At 53.3% G+C, this 20904-nt stretch overlaps 1 protein-coding gene across 4 annotated transcripts in view; it reads left to right on the forward strand.

The window, feature by feature from the left end:
* USP20 (ubiquitin specific peptidase 20) overlaps positions 1 to 15432 on the forward strand; it is a 47743-nt gene extending 32311 nt beyond the window's left edge. For 3 of the 4 annotated variants that reach the window (XM_059925818.1, XM_059925821.1, XM_059925819.1), the window contains 13 exons: positions 25 to 140; positions 403 to 575; positions 1234 to 1328; positions 7507 to 7540; positions 7731 to 7776; positions 8702 to 8882; positions 8962 to 9088; positions 9441 to 9610; positions 9690 to 9771; positions 10813 to 10921; positions 11857 to 11959; positions 13205 to 13276; positions 13734 to 15432. In XM_059925818.1, coding sequence (XP_059781801.1) covers positions 25 to 140; positions 403 to 575; positions 1234 to 1328; positions 7507 to 7540; positions 7731 to 7776; positions 8702 to 8882; positions 8962 to 9088; positions 9441 to 9610; positions 9690 to 9771; positions 10813 to 10921; positions 11857 to 11959; positions 13205 to 13276; positions 13734 to 13894 — 1469 coding nt within the window. In that variant the 3' untranslated portion in view covers positions 13895 to 15432. The remainder of the gene's footprint in view (positions 1 to 24; positions 141 to 402; positions 576 to 1233; positions 1329 to 7506; positions 7541 to 7730; positions 7777 to 8701; positions 8883 to 8961; positions 9089 to 9440; positions 9611 to 9689; positions 9772 to 10812; positions 10922 to 11856; positions 11960 to 13204; positions 13277 to 13733) is intronic. The other variant, XM_059925820.1, reaches the window with a different exon arrangement.
* Positions 15433 to 20904: the final 5472 nt, after the last annotated feature.

Raw genomic sequence — 20904 nt, forward strand, 5'->3', positions numbered from 1 at the left:
CCTAGTCCTGTGCTGTGCCCCCAGCCCAGGTACCGGGTGCCGGCAGCCGGCGGCGGAAGGAGCAGCGCTACCGCAGCGTCATCTCAGACATCTTCGACGGCTCCATCCTCAGCCTCGTGCAGTGTCTCACCTGTGACCGGGTGGGCGCCCTGGGGGAGGGGAGGGACGCACCGGGGTCCTCACGCAGCTTGGGGGTGGGGCGCTGGTTTTCTGCCTGGTGCCCTCTGCCGTTCTCTAGGGGTGGGCCCCGGCTGTGGGCCTCCCGTGTCCCGGGCTCGGGGAGCAGGCTCTCGGCCCCACACCTGCCCTCTGGTGGCTGGGGTTTGGGGTGCAAACTCTGGTTGGTCTGGGCAGGGTGGAACCCTGGGAGGTGGAGACCCAGGCTGACCTTCAACCCCACAGGTGTCCACCACGGTGGAGACATTCCAGGACCTGTCGCTGCCCATTCCTGGCAAGGAAGACCTGGCCAAGCTCCACTCGGCCATCTACCAGAACGTGCCGGCCAAGCCGGGTGCCTGTGGGGACAGCTCCGCCGCCCAGGGCTGGCTGGCCTTTATCGTGGAGTATATCCGACGGTATGCCACCTTCCCGCCCGCTGGAGACACAAGACCAGCCGGGCCTGGCCTTCTGGAACTCGCAGGCTGACAGGCGACAGACCTTTAACAGCAAAGTGCAAGCTTTTGCAGGGCTGAGGGTGTAGTTTGGCAGGGAGCTTGAGGCTGAAAGGGGCTCGGGGGTTAGCCAAGTGGGGTGGGAGAGCTCCTCGGCCGTCCTGGGATGGCCTGGTTCGGGTGGGCCTCTGGATCGGAAGGCAGGTGACGATGGAGGGTGTGACCAAGTGGCAGCTGGAAAGGAGGGCGGCGGCTGGAGTGCAGGCCTGGCCCTGTGGGGAGCGCCGTGGTGGCCTTCCCGAGGCCCCACTGTGTGCCCCGAGGCCGGCTTTACCTGCCTGATGTCAGGGACCTGTACTCTGCCCGGAAGACAGGCCAGCGTGATTGGGGCCCCTTCACAGATAAGGAAGGCGAGACTCGGGGGGAAGTGATGTCGCCCTCCCAAGGACACGGAGCTGCTGGCTTGGCAGTCCCAGGCTTCTGGCTCCAGACTTTGGCCCATTCCACCCACCGGGCCAAGCTGCCCGTCTGGGCCCAAACGGACCCCAGCCCAAAGGCCCCCACGTCTTACTCTCACCGAGGCCCTGGCAGCACCCCCGCCACCCCCTTTCTGTCTCTGTAGGTTCGTGGTATCCTGTACCCCCAGCTGGTTTTGGGGGCCGGTCGTCACCCTGGAAGACTGCCTCGCTGCCTTCTTCGCCGCCGATGAGCTGAAGGGTAGGTGGACCTGGCCGGCTGGGTCAGCACACAGTTCAGGGTTTCTGGGACTCACCGTCAGAGTCCCACCCCTGCCTGCCAGGCTGGGCCTGGGACTGCACACTCTCGCAGCCCCACCGCCTGTAGCTCTTGGCAGTTCACCTGTTTTCCTTCCTTTACCTATTTGGTGGACAAAAAGGATAACAGTCTTTAATTTTGCATTTCCTTGATTATTGATGAGCTTGAACTTTTGTTTTTAAAGTGTATTGGCTGTATTTCTTATTTTAAAATTTCCCATTCCTGTCCTTTTCCTGTTTTTCTGTTCAGTGATTGGCATCTCACTAACCTTTGGGAAAACTCTTTTTGTTTAATTTTTAATTGTGGTAAGATATACATAACATAAAATGTACCATCATAACCATTTTTAAGTGTTCAGTTCAGTAGCATTAACTATATTCATATTGTTGTGCAACCAATCTCCAGAACGTTCTCATCTTGCAGAACTGAAACTATCCCTTAAAGAGCAACTCCCTGTTCCCCCTTCCACCCAGCCCTGGGCACCCACCATCCTCCTTTCTGTCTGTATGAATTTGACTATTCTAGGTTCCTCATCTAAGTCAAATACGGTGATTTTCCTTTTGTGACTAGTCTACGTCTATTAGTGTAATGTCCTCAAGGCTCATCCATGTTGTAGCAAGTGTAGAGTTTCCTTACGTTTTGTTAAAAAATAAATTTATTTATTTATTTATTTATTTATGGCTGCGTTGGGTCTTGGTTGCTACGCACGGCCTTTCTCTAGTTGCGGTGGGTGGGGGCTACTCTTCATTGCGGTGCGTGGGCTTCTCATTGCGGTGGCTTCTCTTGTGGTGGAGCACGGGCTCTAGGCACGCGGGCTTCAGTAATTGTGGTGTGCGGGCTCAGTAGCTGTGGCACACAGGCTTAGTTGCTCCGTGGCATGTGGGATCTTCCCGGACCAGAGATCGAACCTGTGTCCCCTGCATTGGCAGGCAGATTCCCAACCACTGCACCACCAGGGGAAGTCCCTCCTTCCTTTTTTAAGGCTGAATAATATTCCATTGTGTAAATGGACCACATTTTGTTTATTCATCATCCGTCGATGGACACTTGGGTTGCTCCCACCTTTTGGCTCTTGTGAATAATGCTGCGATGACCATGGATGCACAGATATCTCTTCAAGATAGTGATTTCATTTCCTTTGGTTATATACCCAGAAGTGGGATTGCTGGATTATATGATCGATCTATTTTTAATTTTTTGAGGAACCGCCATACCATTTTCCTTGATAGCTGTACCAATTTACATTCCCACTAATAGTGCACAAGGGTTCCCTTTTCTCTACATCCTTGCCAACACTTGTACTCTCTTGTCTTTTTAAAAAATCTCTTTCTGGGAATTCCCTGGCGGTCCAGTGTTAGGACTCCGTGCGTTCACTGCCAAGGGCCCGGGTTCAGTGCCTGGTAGGGGAACTAAGATCCCACAAGCCACGTGGCACAGCCAAAAATAAATAAATAAACAAACAAATAATTTTTTTAAAAATCTCTGTCTTTTTGACAATAGCTATTCTAACAGGTGTGAGGTGATATCTCATTGTGGTTTTTATTTGCATTTCCCAGATGATTAGTCATGTTGAGCATCTTTTCATGTACCTGTTGGCCATCTGTATATCTTCTTTGGAAAAATGCCTATTTAGGTCTCTGTCCATTTTAAAATTGTATTATTTGTGTTTTGCTATTGACTTGTATGAATTCTTTATATATTTTGGATGTTAACCCCTAATCTCATGTATGGTTTCTAAATATTTTCTACCGTGCTGTAGGTTGCCTCCTCATTTTGTTGATTGTTTCTTTTGCTGTGCAGAAGCTTTTTAGTTTGATGTAGTCCCACTTGTTTATTTTTGCTTTTGTTGCCTGTGCTTTTGGTGTCATATTCAAAAAATCATTGCCAAGACCAATGTCAAGGAGTTTTTCCCTATGTTTTCTTCTAGGAGTGTTATGGTGTCAGGTCTTACGTTTAAGTCTTTAACTGATTTCAAGTTGATATTTGTGAGTGATGTGAGATAGGGGTAAAATTTCATTCTTTTGCATGTGAACATCCAGTTTTCCCAACACTGTTTATTGTCTTTTCCCCATTGAGTATTCTTGGCTCCCTTGTCAAATATTAGTGGACCATATATGCATGGGTTTATCTCTGGCCTCTCAATTCTGTTCATTGTTCTGTGTATCTGTTTTTATGCCAGTACCATACTGTTTTGTTTTGTTTTTAATTTGGCCACGCCGCATGCAGGATCTTAGTTCCCTGACCAGGAATCAAACCTGTGTCCCCTGCAGTGGGAGGGCAGAGTCTTAACCACTGGACCGCCAGGGGAGTCCCAGTACCATACTCTTCTGATAACTGTAGTTTTGTAGGAGAGTTTGAAATCAGGAAATATGATGCCTCCAGCTTTATTCTTCTTTCTCAAGATTGTTTTGGTTATTTGGGATCTTTTGTAGTTACATATGAATTTCAGGATTTTTTTTTCTATATCTATGAAAACATCGTTGGATTGCTTTGAATCTATAGATGACTTTGGGTAAGATGGACATTTTAACAATAGTTCTTCTTCTGCTCCATGACCACAGGCTATCTCTTTATTTGTGTCATTGTGTGGGAACAACTCAATCTTCCTCCTGTGTGTCTCTCCTCTACTCTCACACTACTACCACACAGCACTGTGGACACCAGGTGTGTGGTGGTTTTCCCACACCAAGCAATTATGCAGCACCAGCCAGGTATCCTACAGTTTCACTTGATTCTGACACTCTCTACCTGGAGATAGCGTCAGACCCCACAGGTTAAGGACTCAGTCCTACAAGACCTCCCCCTCCCCAACGTCAGACGCCAGTCACAAGTGCAGGTTGTCACCTGGGCTTCTGACTGGCTGGCTATAGATGGGAGGTTCCAACGGCCCCCTCCTTGGCTTCAATTAGAGCAGCCAGAGCGGCTCGGCTTGCAGAACTCAGAGAAACATTTTGTTACTAGGTGACTGGTTTATGATAAAAGGATATAACTCAGGAAGAGCCAGATGGAAGAGGTGCATCGGGCAAGGCATGTGGGAAGGGGCCTGGAGCTTTCATTTGCTCTGAGCGTGACCCTCTCCCCAAACTTCCCTGTGTTCACCAGCCCAGAAGCTCTCCAAGCCCCATACTGTTGGTATTTAATGGAGGCTTCTTTACGTAGGTATGATCAATTATTAGCTCCATCTCTAGCCCCTCTCCCCTCTCTGAAGAATGCCAGGTGGTGCTGAAAATTCCAAACTTCCAGTTATGGCTTGGTCTTCCTGGTGGCCAGCCCCAATCCAGAAGCCCACCCAGAGTCACCTCATCAGAACAAAAGATCCTGCCATCACTCAGGAAATCGCAAGGGATTTAGGAGCTCTGTATTAGAAACCCTGGTCAAAGAGCAAATATTAGAACAGAAGACGCTCCCAGTGCTCTTATCACTTGGGAAATTACAAGGACTTTAAGAGCTCTGCACCAGGAACCTCGGGGAGAGCCCAATATGCGTATTTTCTGTTATCTCACATCCACCTTCAATTTCTTTCATCAACGTCTCGTAGTTTTCAGTGTACAAATCTTTCACTTCCTTGGTTAAGTTTATTCCTATATGTTTTATTGTTTCTGATGCTTTTGTAAATGGTATTGTTTATTTCTCATTCAGATATTTTATCATTAGTGTATAGAAATGCAACTGACTTTCGTATGTTGATTTTGTGTCTTGCAACTTTACCAAATTAGTTTGTCAGTTCTAACAGTTTTTTGTGGAGTCTTAAGGTTTTTTATGTAAAAGATCATGTCATCTACAAACAGAGACAGTTTTACTTCCTCTTTTCCTATCTGGATGCCTTTTACTTCTTTTTCTTGCCTTTCTCTGACTTCCAGTACTATGTTGAATAGGAGTGGTGAGATTGGGCATCTTTGCCTTGTACCTGATTTTAGAGGAAAAGCTTTTATCTTTTCACTGTTGAGTATGATATTAGCTATGGGTTTATCATATATGGCTTTGATTATGTTGAGTGCATTCCTTCTACACCCAATTTGTTGAGACTTTTTATCATGAAAGGATATTGAAATTTGTCAGATGCTTTTTTTGTATCTATTGAGAGGATCATATGATTTTTATCCTTCATTCTATTAATGTAGTGTATCATGTTCATTGATTTGCGTATGATAAACCATCCTTACAACCCAGAGATAAATTCCACTTGATCATGGTGTATGATCCTTTTAATATGCTGTTGAAGTCAGTTTGCTAGTATTTTGTTGAGAATTTTCCCGTCTATATTCATCAGGGATATTGGCCTGTAGTTTCCTTTTCTCATAGTGTCCTTATCTAGCTTTGCTATCAGTATAAAATGAGTTTGGGAGTGCTCCCTCCTCTTCAGTTTTTTGGAAGAGTTTGAGAAGAATTGTTAATTCTTCTTTAAATGTTTGGGAGAATTCACTGGTGAAACCATCTGGTCCTGGGCTTTTCTTTTTCTTTTTTTTTTTTTTTAAGATTTTTAGAAATTTCATGTAATGTCTGAAACATTTATATTAACATATTTCCATACAAATAACCCAAAGAAAGTTTAGTATTAGTTGTTTTGTTTGTTTGTTTGTTTATACTGCAGGTTATTAGTCATCAATTTTATACACATCACTGTATACATGTCAATCCCAATCGCCCAATTCAGCACACCACCATTCCCACCCCACTGCGGTTTTCCCCCCTTGGTGTCCATACGTCCGTTCTCTACATCTGTATCTCAACTTCTGCTGGGCTTTTCTTTGTTGGGAGGTTTCTTATTACTGCTTCAATCTCCTTAGTCATTGGTATTTTCAGATTTTCCATTTCTTCATAATTCAGTCTGGGTAGGTTGTATGTTTCTAAGTATTTATCCGTTTCTTCTAGGTTATCCAATTTGTTGTGTTGGTGTATAGTTGGTCATGGGAGTCTCTTTTGATCCTTTATACTTCTATGGTGTCTGTTGTATGTCTCTTGTTTCATTTATAATTTTGAGTCCTCTTTTTTTCTTGGTTAATCTAGCTAAAGATTTGTTAATTTTGTTTTTCTTTGAAACAAAATTAACAAAGTTTCTCAATGAAACTCTTAGTTTCATTGATTTTTTTTTTCCTATGGTCTTTCTAGTCTCTGTTTTATTTCTGCTCTAATCTTTATTATCTCCTTTCTTCTGTTAACTTTGGATTTAGTTTGTTCTTCTTCTGATTCCTCAAGGTGTAAAATCAGATTGTTTGAGAGCTTTCTTTTTTCTAAATGTAGGCATTTATTGCTATAAAATTCCCTCTTAGAACTGCTTTTGCTGTATCCCATAAGTGCTAGTGTGTTGTATTTTCAGTTTTATTTGTCTCAGGATACTTTCTGATTTCCTATTGATTCCTTCTTTGACCCATCAGTTGTTCAGGAATGTGTTGTTTAATTTCCACATATTTGTGAATTTTTTAGGTTTCCTCCTGTTATTGGTTTCTAGTTTCACACCATTGTGTTTGGAAAAGATATTAGATATGATTTCAGTCTTCTTAAGTTTGTTAAGGCTTGCTTGGTGGGCCAACATATGATCTATTCCGGAGAATGTCTGTGTGCACTTCTGAAGAACGTGTATTTTGGTGCTGTTGGATGGAATGTTCTGTTTATGTCTGTTAGGTTCATTTGGGCTATAGTGTTATTCAGGTCTGCTGTTCCCTTGTTAGTTTTCTGTCTGGATGATCTACCCAATATTGAGGGTGGACTATTGAAGTTTCCTGCTATTATTGTATTGCTGTTTATTTCTCCCTTCAGTTATGCTTTAATTATTCAGGTGCTCCAATGTTGGCTGCCTATATATTCACAATGGTTACATCCTCTTGATGAATTGACCCCTTTAACACTCCATGGTGACCCTCTTTGTCTCTTGTAACTGATTTTGGCTGAAAGTGTATTTTATCTGATATAAGTACAGCCACTCCTGCTCTCTTTTGGTTACCACTGCATGGAATATATTTTTCCATCCCTTCACTTTCAGCCTCTGTGTGTCCTTGAAGCTAAAGTGAGTCTCTTGTAGTCAGCATGTTGTGGTTTTATTTCTAAAGCATAAGTCATTACGTGCCCTTCTCCCCCATTTTCCATCCCCTCTAACCTTTGTCTCTGTATTTTACTGCCCTAGGTGACAACATGTATAGCTGTGAACGGTGTAAAAAGTAAGTGTGTGCGTTCTAGAGGCTTCTCCCCGACTTCCTGTTTCCATCTGTGGTCCATCCGTGTTCCACGTGCTTCCCCCGGGCTCCCCCAGCTAGCTTGACCTCACAGAGTGAGCGGGGTGGGGGGGGTGCTCCCCTGCCTGCCGGCCGCCTCCCTGGGACGCTCACGTCCCCCGCTCTCTGCTCCCAGGCTGCGCAATGGCGTGAAGTACTGTAAGGTCCTGCGGTTGCCGGAGGTGAGTGGGCAGCCTTCCGCCACCGCTGCCTGCCGGGCCTCCTGCACCCCGAGTGGTGCTGCGCAGGGCAGAGGCCGACCCCCTCCCGGGCTCAGGAGGCCCGTGGAGACTGCTGCTCTGGCTGGGCGACCCCCCGGGAGGGTCTGGCCGGTGGGGAGGCTCGTAGCTCGGTGTGTAGCTTGGAGCCCGGCTCCTTCGTCCCTCAGCGCGCCTCGTGCGGGCGGGAGGCAGGTGTGGGGCGCCGAGGGCACCGTCTGGAGTGAGGCATAGGCGGGGCTGTTGGGAATGCCTTTCCGAGGAAGTGGCATCTGAGTGGGGCCTGAGGACATAGGCAGGGGTCGGCCTGGTGGAAGGAGAGTGGGGAAAGAGCAGGTGGGCAAAACCCCAAAGCAGAAACGGGCTTGGCCAAGTCTTGTGGCTGCAACGAGAGGAGCATGGCCCGACGCGGGTGCCGGGCTGGGCTGAGCAGGTCTGGGGAGATTGGTGGAGAAGCCTTCTACAAGTCGGCGCCCACAGGACTGGTGGCCAGAGTTCTTTGGATGGTCAACTCGACGGGCCAGTGACAGCTTCCTGCGCAGACCAGCCCAGCGCTCGGGGACAGCCCATCCTGACCGCCAGTCCTGTTAGTGCGGCTCAGCTCTGCTGTCACATCTGCCTTTACCCCTGGAAGCTGGCCTGGCCCGGCTCCCAGGCATGGTTCTTAAGTGTGTTTAGAGTCAAGGGTGGACCATCAGTTCGCCTGGGTCTCTGGAAGGCTCTAGCCGCTACGCTTCTTGTTTTCCCCTGGGTGACAGGGCCTGAGTGGGTCAAACAGCAGGCTAGTGGGTGTCCCAGAGCCCTGCCCCGAGGCCCCCGTCAGGTTACCCGGGATCCCAGGGCCCTGGCCAGCCCCGGAGTGACTGGCACCTCCCCTCTCTGCCCCCAGATCCTGTGCATTCACCTGAAGCGCTTTCGACACGAGGTGATGTACTCATTCAAAATCAGCAGCCACGTCTCCTTCCCCCTGGAGGGACTTGACCTGCGCCCCTTCCTCGCCAAGGAGTGCACGTCCCAGATCACCACCTACGACCTCCTCTCGGTCATCTGCCACCACGGGACGGCAGGCAGTGAGTCCAGCCACCCGGCCCCACCCCGGCCCCGCCCCGTCCCTAGGGTGTTTGTCACCGCCTGCCTGTCCCGCCGCAGGTGGCCACTACATCGCCTACTGCCAGAACGTGATCAACGGGCAGTGGTATGAGTTCGACGACCAGTACGTCACCGAGGTTCACGAGACAGTGGTGCAGAACGCCGAGGCCTACGTGCTCTTCTACAGGTGGGGCCCGGGCAGCGCGTGGCGGGGGACTGAGGAACAGCGCCTGTGCCCCAGGGCTTCAGCCGGTGCACGTCGGGCTGGCAGCGCCTGCGAGGGCTTTAGGCCAGGGAGGAGTAAGGATTTGGGTTTTTAGCAGAGAGCCCGCTGGCTGCTGGTGGGAAAGCTGGAAACCCAAGGAGTCGAGTTGGGTTTTCTCCGGTGGTCCCGGTGGGAGGTGACGGCAGCCGGAACTCTGGCAGGGGCGGTGGCGCTGCTGGGAGGCGGAGGGATGCTGCGGGGCCCGGGAGGCGGGGCTTCCCTGCATGGGGCGTGGCTGCGGCTCCTGATCTGCCCCCACCCGGCCGCCGCCCAGGAAGAGCAGCGAGGAGGCCGTGCGGGAGCGGCAGCAGGTGGTGTCCCTGGCCGCCATGCGGGAGCCCAGCCTGCTGCGGTTCTACGTGTCCCGCGAATGGCTCAACAAGTTCAACACCTTCGCCGAGCCGGGGCCCATCACCAACCATACCTTCCTCTGCTCCCACGGAGGTGAGGTCGCCTCCTCTGCGACGGGCCGCGGGGCGGGTGGGCCGAGCCCCAGCCCTCCATCCTGTGCCTTCCTCCGCAGGCATCCCGCCCTACAAATACCACTACATCGACGACCTGGTGGTGATCCTGCCCCAGAACGTCTGGGAGCACCTCTACAACAGGTACCGGCGGCCGCGGCCGGCCTCTGCCGTCCAGGCCGGGCACTCAGCTGGGCGGGAGGCGGGGACAGGCGGGGGGATGCCTCCGTGACCCCACGCCGCCCTCAGGCAGCAGGACAGCAGCACGCCAGCAGTTGTGGCGCGCCCCTGGCAGCCGTGTCTGCATCGAAAAAGATGCCCGCCTTTGGGGGCATCCAGCCGGATCCTCCCAGTCGCAAGGGCCGTAAACTGGCTCAAGCCCAAGCGGGGGTATTGGTCCCTCTCGCAGACAGTCGTGGGGCCGCTGGCCGCAGGGCATCCTGACCAGTGTCTCTCCCCAGCCCCGTGCCTGGCTCAGGGGGCCGGGGGCGTGTGCTGCCTGGGGCCTTCCAGGTTCAAGTCCGTCAAGACCCAGAGCGTGTGACTCTCTCGTTGAGGGGAGAGCCCCTGGCCGGGCTCGGGTCACTCTGGATCCGGGAGGCCGGCTGTGCCGCGGCCGAGGGGGTGGTCAGACGGGCGGGGAAGGAGAGGCCAGGGAGACTCGCTGGACGGGCTTCGCCCCACCCACTCACAGCTCAGGCACCGCCCGCGCCCTGTGGTTGGTGGATGGGTCAGAACCCCACAGGGAGCGGCATCCCCAGGTCCTGTGGGGACGCCCCCCCCCCCCACCCGCAGAAGGATGTGCAGCCTCCCTTTGATGTCATCCTTAGAGTCAGGCCAGGCGGGCTTTGCCTGCCATGGCTCCTGCCCAGTGGCCAGGAGAGGAAGCGAGAGCGTTAAACTGTCCTTCGGCCATTAAGCACATATTTGTGAGGCACCTGCCCTGCGGCGGGCGCTCTCCTGGGTGCTGTGGGCTCTCAGGTGCGCAGGTAGCCGTGCCAGTCAGGTGAGGAAGACGAGACAAGTAAACAGGCCGTGCATAGGGTGCCCAGGGGCCCAGTGGCTGGGCCAGGGCAGCATCAGGAAGCCTCGCTCCCCAGCAGGTTCTCTGCTGCCCTCCCCACGGGGGCCCTCCCCTCAGGGTTCATGACTCCCTCTCTCTCTGCACCTCCCGCCCTGGCGTAGGTTTGGGGGCGGCCCTGCCGTGAACCATCTGTACGTGTGCTCCATCTGCCAGGTGGAGATCGAGGCGCTGGCCAAGCGCAGGCGGATTGAGATCGACACCTTCATCAAGGTGCCTGGGGAAGGGGGTGGGGCGTGGGAGAGCCGGGCACCTGAGCCGGAAGAGCCGAGTGCAGTCAGGCTCTGTTTGGAAGACCTGTTCTGTGGGGGACCAGAGTGGCCAGAGGCCTGGCCTGACACTGAAGATTTTCACCGGCGGAAGGGGTTGGGCTTAGCGAGTTCAGGTCCCTCTGCTGGGAGGCTGTCAAGCATCTGGTGAAGGAACAAGTGCGGCCGTTCGGGGCCGGATGCTTCTTTATCGTGCGGGTTGTAGGAGGTTCCGCAGCATCCCTGACCTCTACCCACTCGATGCCAGTGACAACGAAAATTACCTCCAGACATGGGCGGGTGACCCCTGGGGGCAGAGTCCCACCCCCCCCCACCGCCCCCCCCCCCCCCCCGCTGCCCTCCTTTGGGAACCACTGGGCTCTACAAACTGACACGGAAAGGTGCATTAAGTGAAAAAAGCAAGTTGCAAGATAGGACCCAGCATGATCCCATTTTAAGGAAAGGGACGTGTGCAGGGGACATGCGGGTGTGTGAGGACCGAGGCCCCTGCTGCTCAGAGCAGGGGGACTCGGGGACCCGCCATCGTTCAACAGCCCAGGGTTGGACTGTTAGATACCCTGCTTTGTGGTCAGTCAATATGAGACATCAGACCAGTCAAGGAGTGAGCGGGGGACACGTTCTATGAAGTGGTGGGGGAACAGCATCTACCGTGTGATCTCAAGTGGCTTTTTAAAAAGTTATTAACAAGAGATTCACCCAAATGCTAGCAGCAGTCATCTGAGTGGTGGGATCGTGGGAGGTGTTTCTTTTCTTTGAACTTGTCTGGGCATTCGAAACTTTCTCTGAGAATCTAGTGTTTGGTAAGAGTCCGGGGTGGGGACTGACCGGTGGGGTGTTGGACAGTCACACCGACCCTCCCCTCGGCCCCGCCCCGCCCAGCTGAACAAGGCGTTCCAGGCCGAGGAGTCGCCCAGCGTCATCTACTGCATCAGCATGCAGTGGTTCCGGGAGTGGGAGGCCTTCGTCAAGGGCAAGGACAACGGTGAGTCAGGCGGCACGTGCCCGCCACTCCCCACACCAGGAGGGACCTGGGGCTGCCGACCTGCTGGGAGTGTCCCAGCAGGCGGAGGTGGGGCGCCCAGGATCTGTGCCTGCCCGGCAGGTGTTTGGTGTCACCCCTTCAGGCACGCGCCCTCTGGGCAGGAGCACAGAGCGTGGGTGCTCCCCTGCCGCCCCCCCTCCCTGAGTGCCGGGATCACTGTCCTCACCCTGGCCAGGCCTTCTCACTGCAGCAGGACAGAAGCCATCTCGCTCTGCCCCTTCCCTCCCTTAACCCTCTGTCTGCGGGTGCCCAGGGGCGGCTGCTCTTCCCTCCTGCCAGGCCCTTTCCCTTGGGGAATCTGTTGCCCTAAATAATAGATTTTAGTTGACAGATGGCTTCAGACTCTTAGGAAAGGACTTGGACACCATGTCCTCTGATCGCTCGATTTACAGAGGTGGAAACAGGCCCCAGCAGAGGGCCGCTCCCAGAGTCCCTCACGGTCCCCGGCAGGGAACAGCTGAGCCCGAGCCGCGGCCGGCATGCGGCCACCCTCACCGCCCCCGAGTCCCACACTCGGCTCCCAGGCCAGGCTTCGGAGCCTGGCGGGCTCAGCAGAGCCAGGAGGTTCTGCGCACTGGACACCTGCCCTTTGGAGCATAAGCGCCGGGACGCGGGAAGGGGGAGGGGCCTCCCGAGTGGCTGCGGTCGATCCAGAACCCGGCTCCGGAGTCGCAGCCCCACCTCGGGCCCTGGCTCTGCCTTCTGCCAGCGCTGAGCTGGGCGGTCCCGTCGCCTGCCTCACCTCACCCAGCTGTTGAGGGTTGAGCTAGTGGGGCGCGTGGGAAGGGTGCTCAGCAAGCACAGCTGCCGTCAGATGAGGGCCGTGTCCACCTGGCCCTGGACGTCCACCCTACCCCCCCGCCCCCCGCCCCACGCTGAGGTCTGAAACTAGGGTGCGAGTCCTCAAAACTCCCTCTGCTGGGTCCAGGGATGCCACAGTCCCTTCTGGCTCTCAGACTCGTGGAGATGAGCATTTGGTGCCCTGAGCACCTCAGCCCGTAAGAGCTTCACACTGACCCCTTGGACCCAGGACAGCCTCTCCGGGATCACGGGTGTCGGTGGCACACCTTGAGAATGGCTCGTATCTGTTGAGGGGTGGAAGGCTGTGGCGGAGGAGGGGACTGGGCTTTCGTGCCGTCGCTGCGGAGGCCCAGAGGCACTGAGCCTGAGCCCTGTCTGTTCCAGAGCCCCCCGGGCCCATTGACAACAGCAGGATCGCGCAAGTCAAAGGAAGCGGCCACATCCAACTGAAGCAGGGTGAGGGTCTCACCAGCCCCAGCCCTGGCCTCCCAAGCCAGCCAGGGTCCCCTCTGCCCCTCCTGGCTTGCAGGTCCCACCAGGCGCCCGCTTGCCACCTGTCTGAGTCAGGCTGTGACATCTGTCCGTGTCCAGGTCCAAGACTCGAGCAGATGGGCCAAGCCCCTCTCCCACAGCCCCTCTGCCCCTACCCACGCCCTCTCCCCACTCCACCACCTCACCTGCCTGCCCTTTTGCGTGAACCCCACCACCTGGGAAATGAGGGGCTGCAGCCATCGTAGTGCCCTCTAGGGTCCTCAGAGAATGGACGTTCCCCTGGAAAATCCCAAGATTCCCATTTACAGCTTTGCACGGAAGCCTGTGGTTGCCCTCCCAGACCCCCCACTGCCAAGACGGTGGCTTCAGCGAGGGGGCGAGGGTGAGCCCAGCCTGACCGGTAGCCTCTTGGGCCCTGCAGGAGCTGACTACGGGCAGATCTCAGAGGAGACCTGGGTGTACCTGAATAACCTGTATGGCGGTGGCCCCGAGATCGCCCTCCGCCAGAGTGTGGCCCAGCTCCAGGACCCGGAGAGCTTGCACGGGGAGCAGAAAATCGAAGCCGAGACCCGGGCCGTGTGACTCAGTGTGCCAGTCTGTAAGTCCTCTCCTCCCTCCGCAGAGACCCTCTCATGTCCCTCACGTGTTGGAAGAGTGCCCTGCACACACCTGCCCTGAGGCTGCTTGGAAGGACCTTCACGAGGCCCCCGCCGGCTGATGACCCGGCTGTCCCCACAGGCCCCCGCCTTTGCCCTCCTCCCTGCAGAGGGGGCGTCTGTACGCGGAAGAGAGGCTGGCCGCTCTGGAAACCCAGATGTGTAAAGAGGCAGAAAAGTTGTTTTGGTTCACAGTGAGTAATGCTGCAACTAGGAAATATATCCACTTCAGGCTTGTTAAACAACCAAGGCTCTGCGACGTTAACTCGGGTCTTTGTCTCGGCAGTGCCCTTGTGTCACTGCCGTCGTTTTGTCCCCAAACCTGCCCTCTCGCTAGCTCGGGCCCAGCTTTTGTCCCTGGACCCTCAGTCAGCGGCCATGGCCTGGGGACAGAGGGTCGGGGAGCGGCTGCCGCTCCCCAGGCGTTTCCCACTGGCGCCTGGTCCAGCACCTGAGTCACGGGTCGACGGTCAGAGCCGCGAGCAGGGTGCCGAGCACTCGGCAGTGAGGGTGCTGCCGCTGGTCCCTGGGCCAGGTCCTCCCGAGGCCCCGCTTCGCCCCCGCACCTCCCGGTCGTCACGCAAGTCTCCTGAATCCTGGGCGGCTCTCGATGTTTTTCCTGCAGACTAATGACTCTGGACACGTTTGCGATTGGGACCCGAGGGCGGGGTTGGCTTTCTGTCAGTGGGGATCATTTCTGGAGGCAGCTGGTCCCCTCGCACCCTGTGCTGCTGAGCTGGCCCTGTGGATTGGCTGTCATTTGCCCCTGCCAGGGACCCAGATGATGAAACAGAAATACCTCGCGTTGCTATGTTTGCTGCTGATGCAGCTTCCCTGGGGGGCTGACACTTCTCCCCAGCACTGAGCTGCCCAGGGCCCCTGGCCCAGGGAGGGGCGGCCCAGGCCCGGCTCGTACGCGTGGGTCCCGGAAGTGCGTCTTCTGGATGTTGAGCGAGGCCACTGCTGGGGGCTGGGACCTCCGAGCACAGCGAGGTGGCACTGAAGCCCCTGGACGAAACAGCCGTGGCCCGTGCTCACCTCGTCAGGACCAAAGCGAATGGGGGGTGGGAGAGGGGTCCCGGGACCAAACCCCCCAGATACCGTGGCCTTCAGCCTCCATAGAAGCAGATGTCAGTGGAACTTTCCAGCAGGCGGTTCTGGCGCAGCCCCTGAAGCTCTCACGTGTCACTCACTTGTGTGATCTCGTTTCACCCCGATCTGTTTCCTTCTCCACCGAGGCAGCATAAGATCAAAGAACAAGCCACTGTTGGAATTTCTGGACATTTGCCACAGTCCTTTGGAAGTTGCTGCTGCCGCCAGCGGCGACCCCCCTGCAGAGCCCGGCGGTTGCATGTTGCACTGTTTGTGACGTAGACTCCGCTGTGCAGGTTGTAATCTCGCCCCACGTCTGCGCCGTCTAGTTTGTGCTCAGAATGTCATAATAAATATGTAACGTTCCCCACAGCCCATGCTCTCGTCTCTGCACCCGCCGCAGTTAATTCTGTTACTGGAGGGAGAGGGAAGCTGGCTGCCGTGGGGGAGGGTCATGGGGGAGGGCGGTGGAGCCACGGTGATTAATGTTTGACCTTTCTAAGAAAAAAGGATTCTTATTCTAAGCTTTTGCTTTGTCGTTTTGTAACATACAAAAAGAATCTGCCAGAAAAACTTAACATGCATTAGATTTTTAAAAATGTAGATAGAAACCATATTGCTAATGCTCAAATGAGCATGCTCCCTTTTGGCTTTCAGAGTGATAGAGATCCTTACAAGTGTGCAGGCCCTGGAGTTGAGGGTGATTGGCTTCCTTTACAGACCCCTTATTCTAGAAGGGCTTTTTACTTGAATAAAACAATGCAACTTAGCAAACCAGTTCATGACCTTAGAGAAACATGTTTGCATGAATTCTTGCAAACTGCTTCTTACATTTTCTGGAATGAAAAGTGAGAATTTATTTTAAAAAGATGTGCTTTTTTAAAAATATATATAAATTTATTTATTTATTTATTTTTGGCTGCATTGGGTCTTCGTTGCTGCTCACAGGCTTTCTCTAGTTGCGGAGAGCGGGGGCTACTCTTCGTTGCAGTGCACGGGCTTCTCATTGCAGTGGCTTCTCTTGTCGCGGAGCACGGGCTCTAGGAGCGAGGGCTCAGGAGTTGTGGCGCACGGGCTTGGTTGTTCCGCGGCATGTGGGATCTTCCTGGACCAGGGCTCGAACCCGTGTCCCCTGCATTGGCAGGCAGATTCTTAACCACTGTGCCACCAGGGAAGCCCCAAAAGATGTGCTATTAAAAAAACCTGAGAAAACAGTTTTTTGAGCCTATATATTTAAAAAACAAAAAAACAAGGACTGTGTACTGTAACTCTTTTGAATTCCTGTATGCAGCTTTCTTCACATGGAGCTTATCTACTCCATGCCTACGTTTCCCAGTGATTCACTCTACTGTGAGATGGTACACATTTGGTTCAGAAACCAGTTTTTATTTCTCCCATTTCCTGTTTTATCAAGATTTTGTTGTTGTTGTTCAGCTTGAATTATAACACCATCATTTGAATATACGTAATTCAGAAAAACTCCTTGATGTGTTCTAGCCTTAAAGGTCCTGCATACATTTTAAACACATCTTAACTATTAGCTAGGTTACTGTACTGGAGACAGTTTAGTGCTTTGCTTTTAGGGAAACAAATGTTGAACTTCACATTTTTATAAGGTAACAGTATAATTAAAAGGTGTAAATGTCTTCATCTCTTAGGCTTGCTTTCTCCTAAGGTTGCCCAAGCAGTGGTTGGATTTTATTCACATTACTACAGAAATAATACTGAAGTTGGATAAGACCTTTCTATGTTCATGTCTTTCTTGGGGCTAGCAGCCCTGATACGGTATAAACCACTTGTGTTTAAGAGTAAAAACAGTATATGCAGTTTTCACTGAACTTAAAAATGAAAATCATGTCACCGTATTGTAATCTGTTGGTGCTTTTTTAGAATGGAGCTTAATCATGACAGACCTTGATGTTTATTTCTTATTTAAACCCTCCTCTTTACATGTAAGCATTTTTAGAAGGGTCAGATTTCTTGTTTAACTTATATGGAACTATGTATAGTACAACCCAGTGATATCAGACAAGAATTAATATTTCACTCTATTTCAAATGCTTAGAAAGCTTTTATTGTGAGTTAGATTGCGAATGCAAAGTTTACAGCCTTCTGGTACTGAAAACCAGATACACAAAACAATGTTACAGACGATGAAGATAAAGAGTATTTTTTCTTTTCAGGGCTTTGAAAAAAAATCACTTAAACTCTTATTACTGAATAGAGTAAGCCTAGAATCCTGTTTATATTCCAGGGAAAAGAAAGTCTGCATTTGTTTCATGGCTGAAACCATCTGGTTTATACATATTACATTGCAGTAGTGATATTGAAAAATTGTCTCTTGCCTAGCGTTTTTATTGTCCTATGAACAGGAATTAAATTTTAAAGTACTGCTTGAAGATGGCTGTGCTAACTAATGTCAACGCAGGAGCAATATTTTTACCTGTTTCTGGATGACAATATTACTAACATTTCTAAAATGAAGGCATTTGTTTAGTCTCAGTTACTTAAGAAAAATATAAATCGTAAAAAGGACGCTGAGATAAATCATGATCTCAGAGGCACTTTCAGATCGTCATTGTTCAGAAGCAAAATAAATACAATGGACCATCAAAACAAAACAAAAAAATTAATGTGACAAATGACCAGACACCACGGGGGGCTTTGCATGGCTCCCCGAGAGCCAGCGCATCCGGAGGCTTCGGGAGGAAGTGGAGGCCGAGCTGCTTTGAACACCCTTCGGCCTGTGTCTCTCCTTTCCTGGAACCAGCCCCGGCCCCAGAGGAGGGGGCCCAGATGTGGTCGGGGGATGAGGCCAGCACAGCCCACAGGCCGCTCGCCTCCTGGCATCACACCACGGACTCGGTGCCTGCCGGCTGCTCAGAGCAGCCTCGGAGCAGGGGTCCCCCTCCCTGGACCCTGCGAGGGCTGCACTGGGGGTACCCTTTCCCTTTCCTCCCCTGACGGCTGACGTTGGCACCTCCGTCACAGCATCGTGGTTGCTGGTGTCTGGCATCGGGAGCTCCCTCACATTTAGTGAGGCTAGTCGTTTATAGTCTCTGTGGATTTGGTTGGTTCTGTTTATGCTTTGGGGGTTTGGAGGGGAGAGAAGAACTTGAGATTTTATGTCTGACTTTAAACATTTACCTGTGAAATCCCATCAGACGTGCATGTGCAGAGACACGTTCAACACAGAGTGATAAAACAGGTGACAGGTACCGCCCCTAGGTAGGACTGTTAACCAGCTCCACTGAAGCCCCTTCGGGGCCTCCGGATCACCGCCCCCCTGCCCACCCCCGAGGACGCTCCTTCCCTGCGTTTCCTTCAGCCCTCACTTTTCTTTATAGTTTCACCCACATACGTGTGTGTCTGAGCGTCATTTTAGCTTTGCTCACATTCGAATGTTGGATCCCATGGTACAGATTTTGTGATTGGCTTTTCCTGTTAAACATGGAAGATGGGAATGGGAAGGTTTTGTCTGGAGGGTTGCTTGATCCGGAGGTTTGGAGACATTCATTTGTTGTATGTACTACAGGAAGGTGAGAGAGAGAGGTAGGTACCAGTTGGCCTTAAGATGTTTCCTCTATACTTTCCCTTGAAATACCAGGCTTTTCAGTGGCTCGGCCACACTGAGATGCTGGCATGTGAAGACAGGGCAGGAGCGTGTGGTTGTTCACCTCCATTCACAGACGAGCGGAGACAGGCAGTGCTGGGCGGCAGGGGAGGCCGCCTCTGTGTCCTCTCTCCCACGTGCCATCCCGTGGTCGGGCTCCTCCTCCAGGCTGGCCCGGGCCTCGCTCCAGCGATACCTTCTAGAGTCACAAGCCAGCCGGCAGACTGGGGAGTTTGTAGGCCAACTGCCACCTGTGTCTGCAGGCCTTTCCACCTGTCTGTGCTTCTGCTGACAAAGCTGCATCAGAAAGTACATTCCCTAGTGGTCCAGTGGATAAGAGTCCGCGCTTCCAAGGCAGGGGGCACGGGTTCAATCCCTGGTGGGGGAACTAGGATCCCACATGCTGCGCGGTGTGGCGGGGAAAAAAACAAAACAAAACAAAAAACATTTGCAAGGTGCAGCCACCCCAGAAGTATAGCTTCCTACCTTTGTTCTAGTTGGAATTATGTGCAAACGTAAATTATCCTGCGAGTCTTTCACGACCTCATTTTGAGCCCCAGAGAGCCCCTGGGGAAGCAAAAGGTGTTTTGGAATACCTCCCTCTGGCTCTCTTCCCTACGACACACCTTTACCTACAGCAGAGAGAGGCCCCGTTGATCGTAGCAAAGGCACAGGGTGCAGAGGAAATTGATGCCCTTGGGAAAAGCTGTGAAAAAGAGCCGTCCACATTTTGGACAAAGTGTGTCCTGGAAGGCTGCCCTAGGGACGTGTCGGGACGCAGCCTCCAGGCCTTCCTTGGACCTGACACCAGCGAGCAGCCCAGATGAGGGCTGTCTGGAGAGCCCGAACTGCGGGCAGGGCTCTTGGCCTGGCGTGTGGGAGGGTGTGCACCCCGTGAGGGGCACGAGGCCCCCGGGGCAGAATGCCGCAGCACCCAGGGGATCCTCCCGCCCCCGCTGCTTCCGGGGCCCAACAGAGGAAAATGAGGAAATCCCCGTTTCCTCCCGCGGCTTTTGGTCCCTTAGCTCTGAGGACAAAGCCACGTTAGGGGCCGTTCTCAGTTTCTGCTGTACCTTCTGTGGCCCAGCGACGTCTCCAGCTAATGGGAGGTCATTTAAGTAAATGGCACTCACTGTACCGTCTGGACAGAGACAGCGTTTAAGTCAGGGCCGAACGCACGCAGCTCCGGAGAAACGGCTCCTGACACTCTCAGAGGCTGCGAAGTGCCGTTTGCAGCGTTTGCACTTTAATCCCCGGTCTCAGAGGGCGCTGGCAACAAGGCTTATGCCTCCCGTTCTCAGAAAAGGCCAGCAGAGGCCAGGGAAGAGGAAGAGAGGCCCCCTCCAGGCCAGGTGGGCCCTCACTCAGACCCGCACCAGCCATCTCTTGCTGTCCCGTGGATCGCACAATTCCAGAGATCTCTTTTGCTTTAGTTAAAAAAGTGACGGCATACTCGAATCCCCCTGCCTCTGCCCACTTCCATTTCCTTCCTGGTCACCCTGCTGGGGACCCTCGTCCTTCCCTCCTCGCCCGCCGGCTTCTCTCCCACTAGGGGTCGCCAGCGCCTCTGCGCGGCGGCGGCGGCGGGGGGCGTGGCCTGGGCGTGGCCGGCAGGTGGGGAGCGGAGAGAGGCGGGGCCAAGCAGGGCGGATGCTGAGATTCCCAGCCCCACCGGAGGAGCCTGACCGACGGGTCTGAGTCAGGGGTTTGTGCGCTTACAGAGGCTGCCTTCGGGAGCACACCGGGAAACCAGCTAACTGCCCGCAGCACGTACTGCGTTGCCGCCGCTGGTTTCCGTGTGCGATGGGGTGAGGCGTCACCTCCCCGAACGCTTGAACCAGGTAGGTGAGTAAAGACGGGCCAAGCTGGGAGGCGGTTCAGTGTTTCAGACCCGCGAGCGCAGCGTAAGGTCACAGAGCTGCCAGCCGTGAACTCTGTCCCCGAATCAGAATAACACAGGCTCCATCACGGAGCCGGGAGGGAGCTCGGAATCCGAGCTGACAGCTAAGAACGGCTGTGGAGGTGGCGTCCACCAAGTGTTTTCCCAGAGGTCTCCTGTCCTCACCCCACTACCGGGGAAACTGAGGCCCAGGGAGGTGAGGACACTCGCCCCATTCAGACCCAGCTCCCAGCCCCTCACGATGGCGGGGTCCTGCAGGGGGGAAGGTTCTACGTGAGACAGGGGGAGACATTCTGTCTCTTACCGACTGTTAGAGACTAGTCCCCAAATA

Source organism: Balaenoptera ricei, chromosome 6 (assembly GCF_028023285.1).
Source record: "Balaenoptera ricei isolate mBalRic1 chromosome 6, mBalRic1.hap2, whole genome shotgun sequence".
Classification (NCBI taxonomy): Eukaryota; Metazoa; Chordata; class Mammalia; order Artiodactyla; family Balaenopteridae; genus Balaenoptera; species Balaenoptera ricei.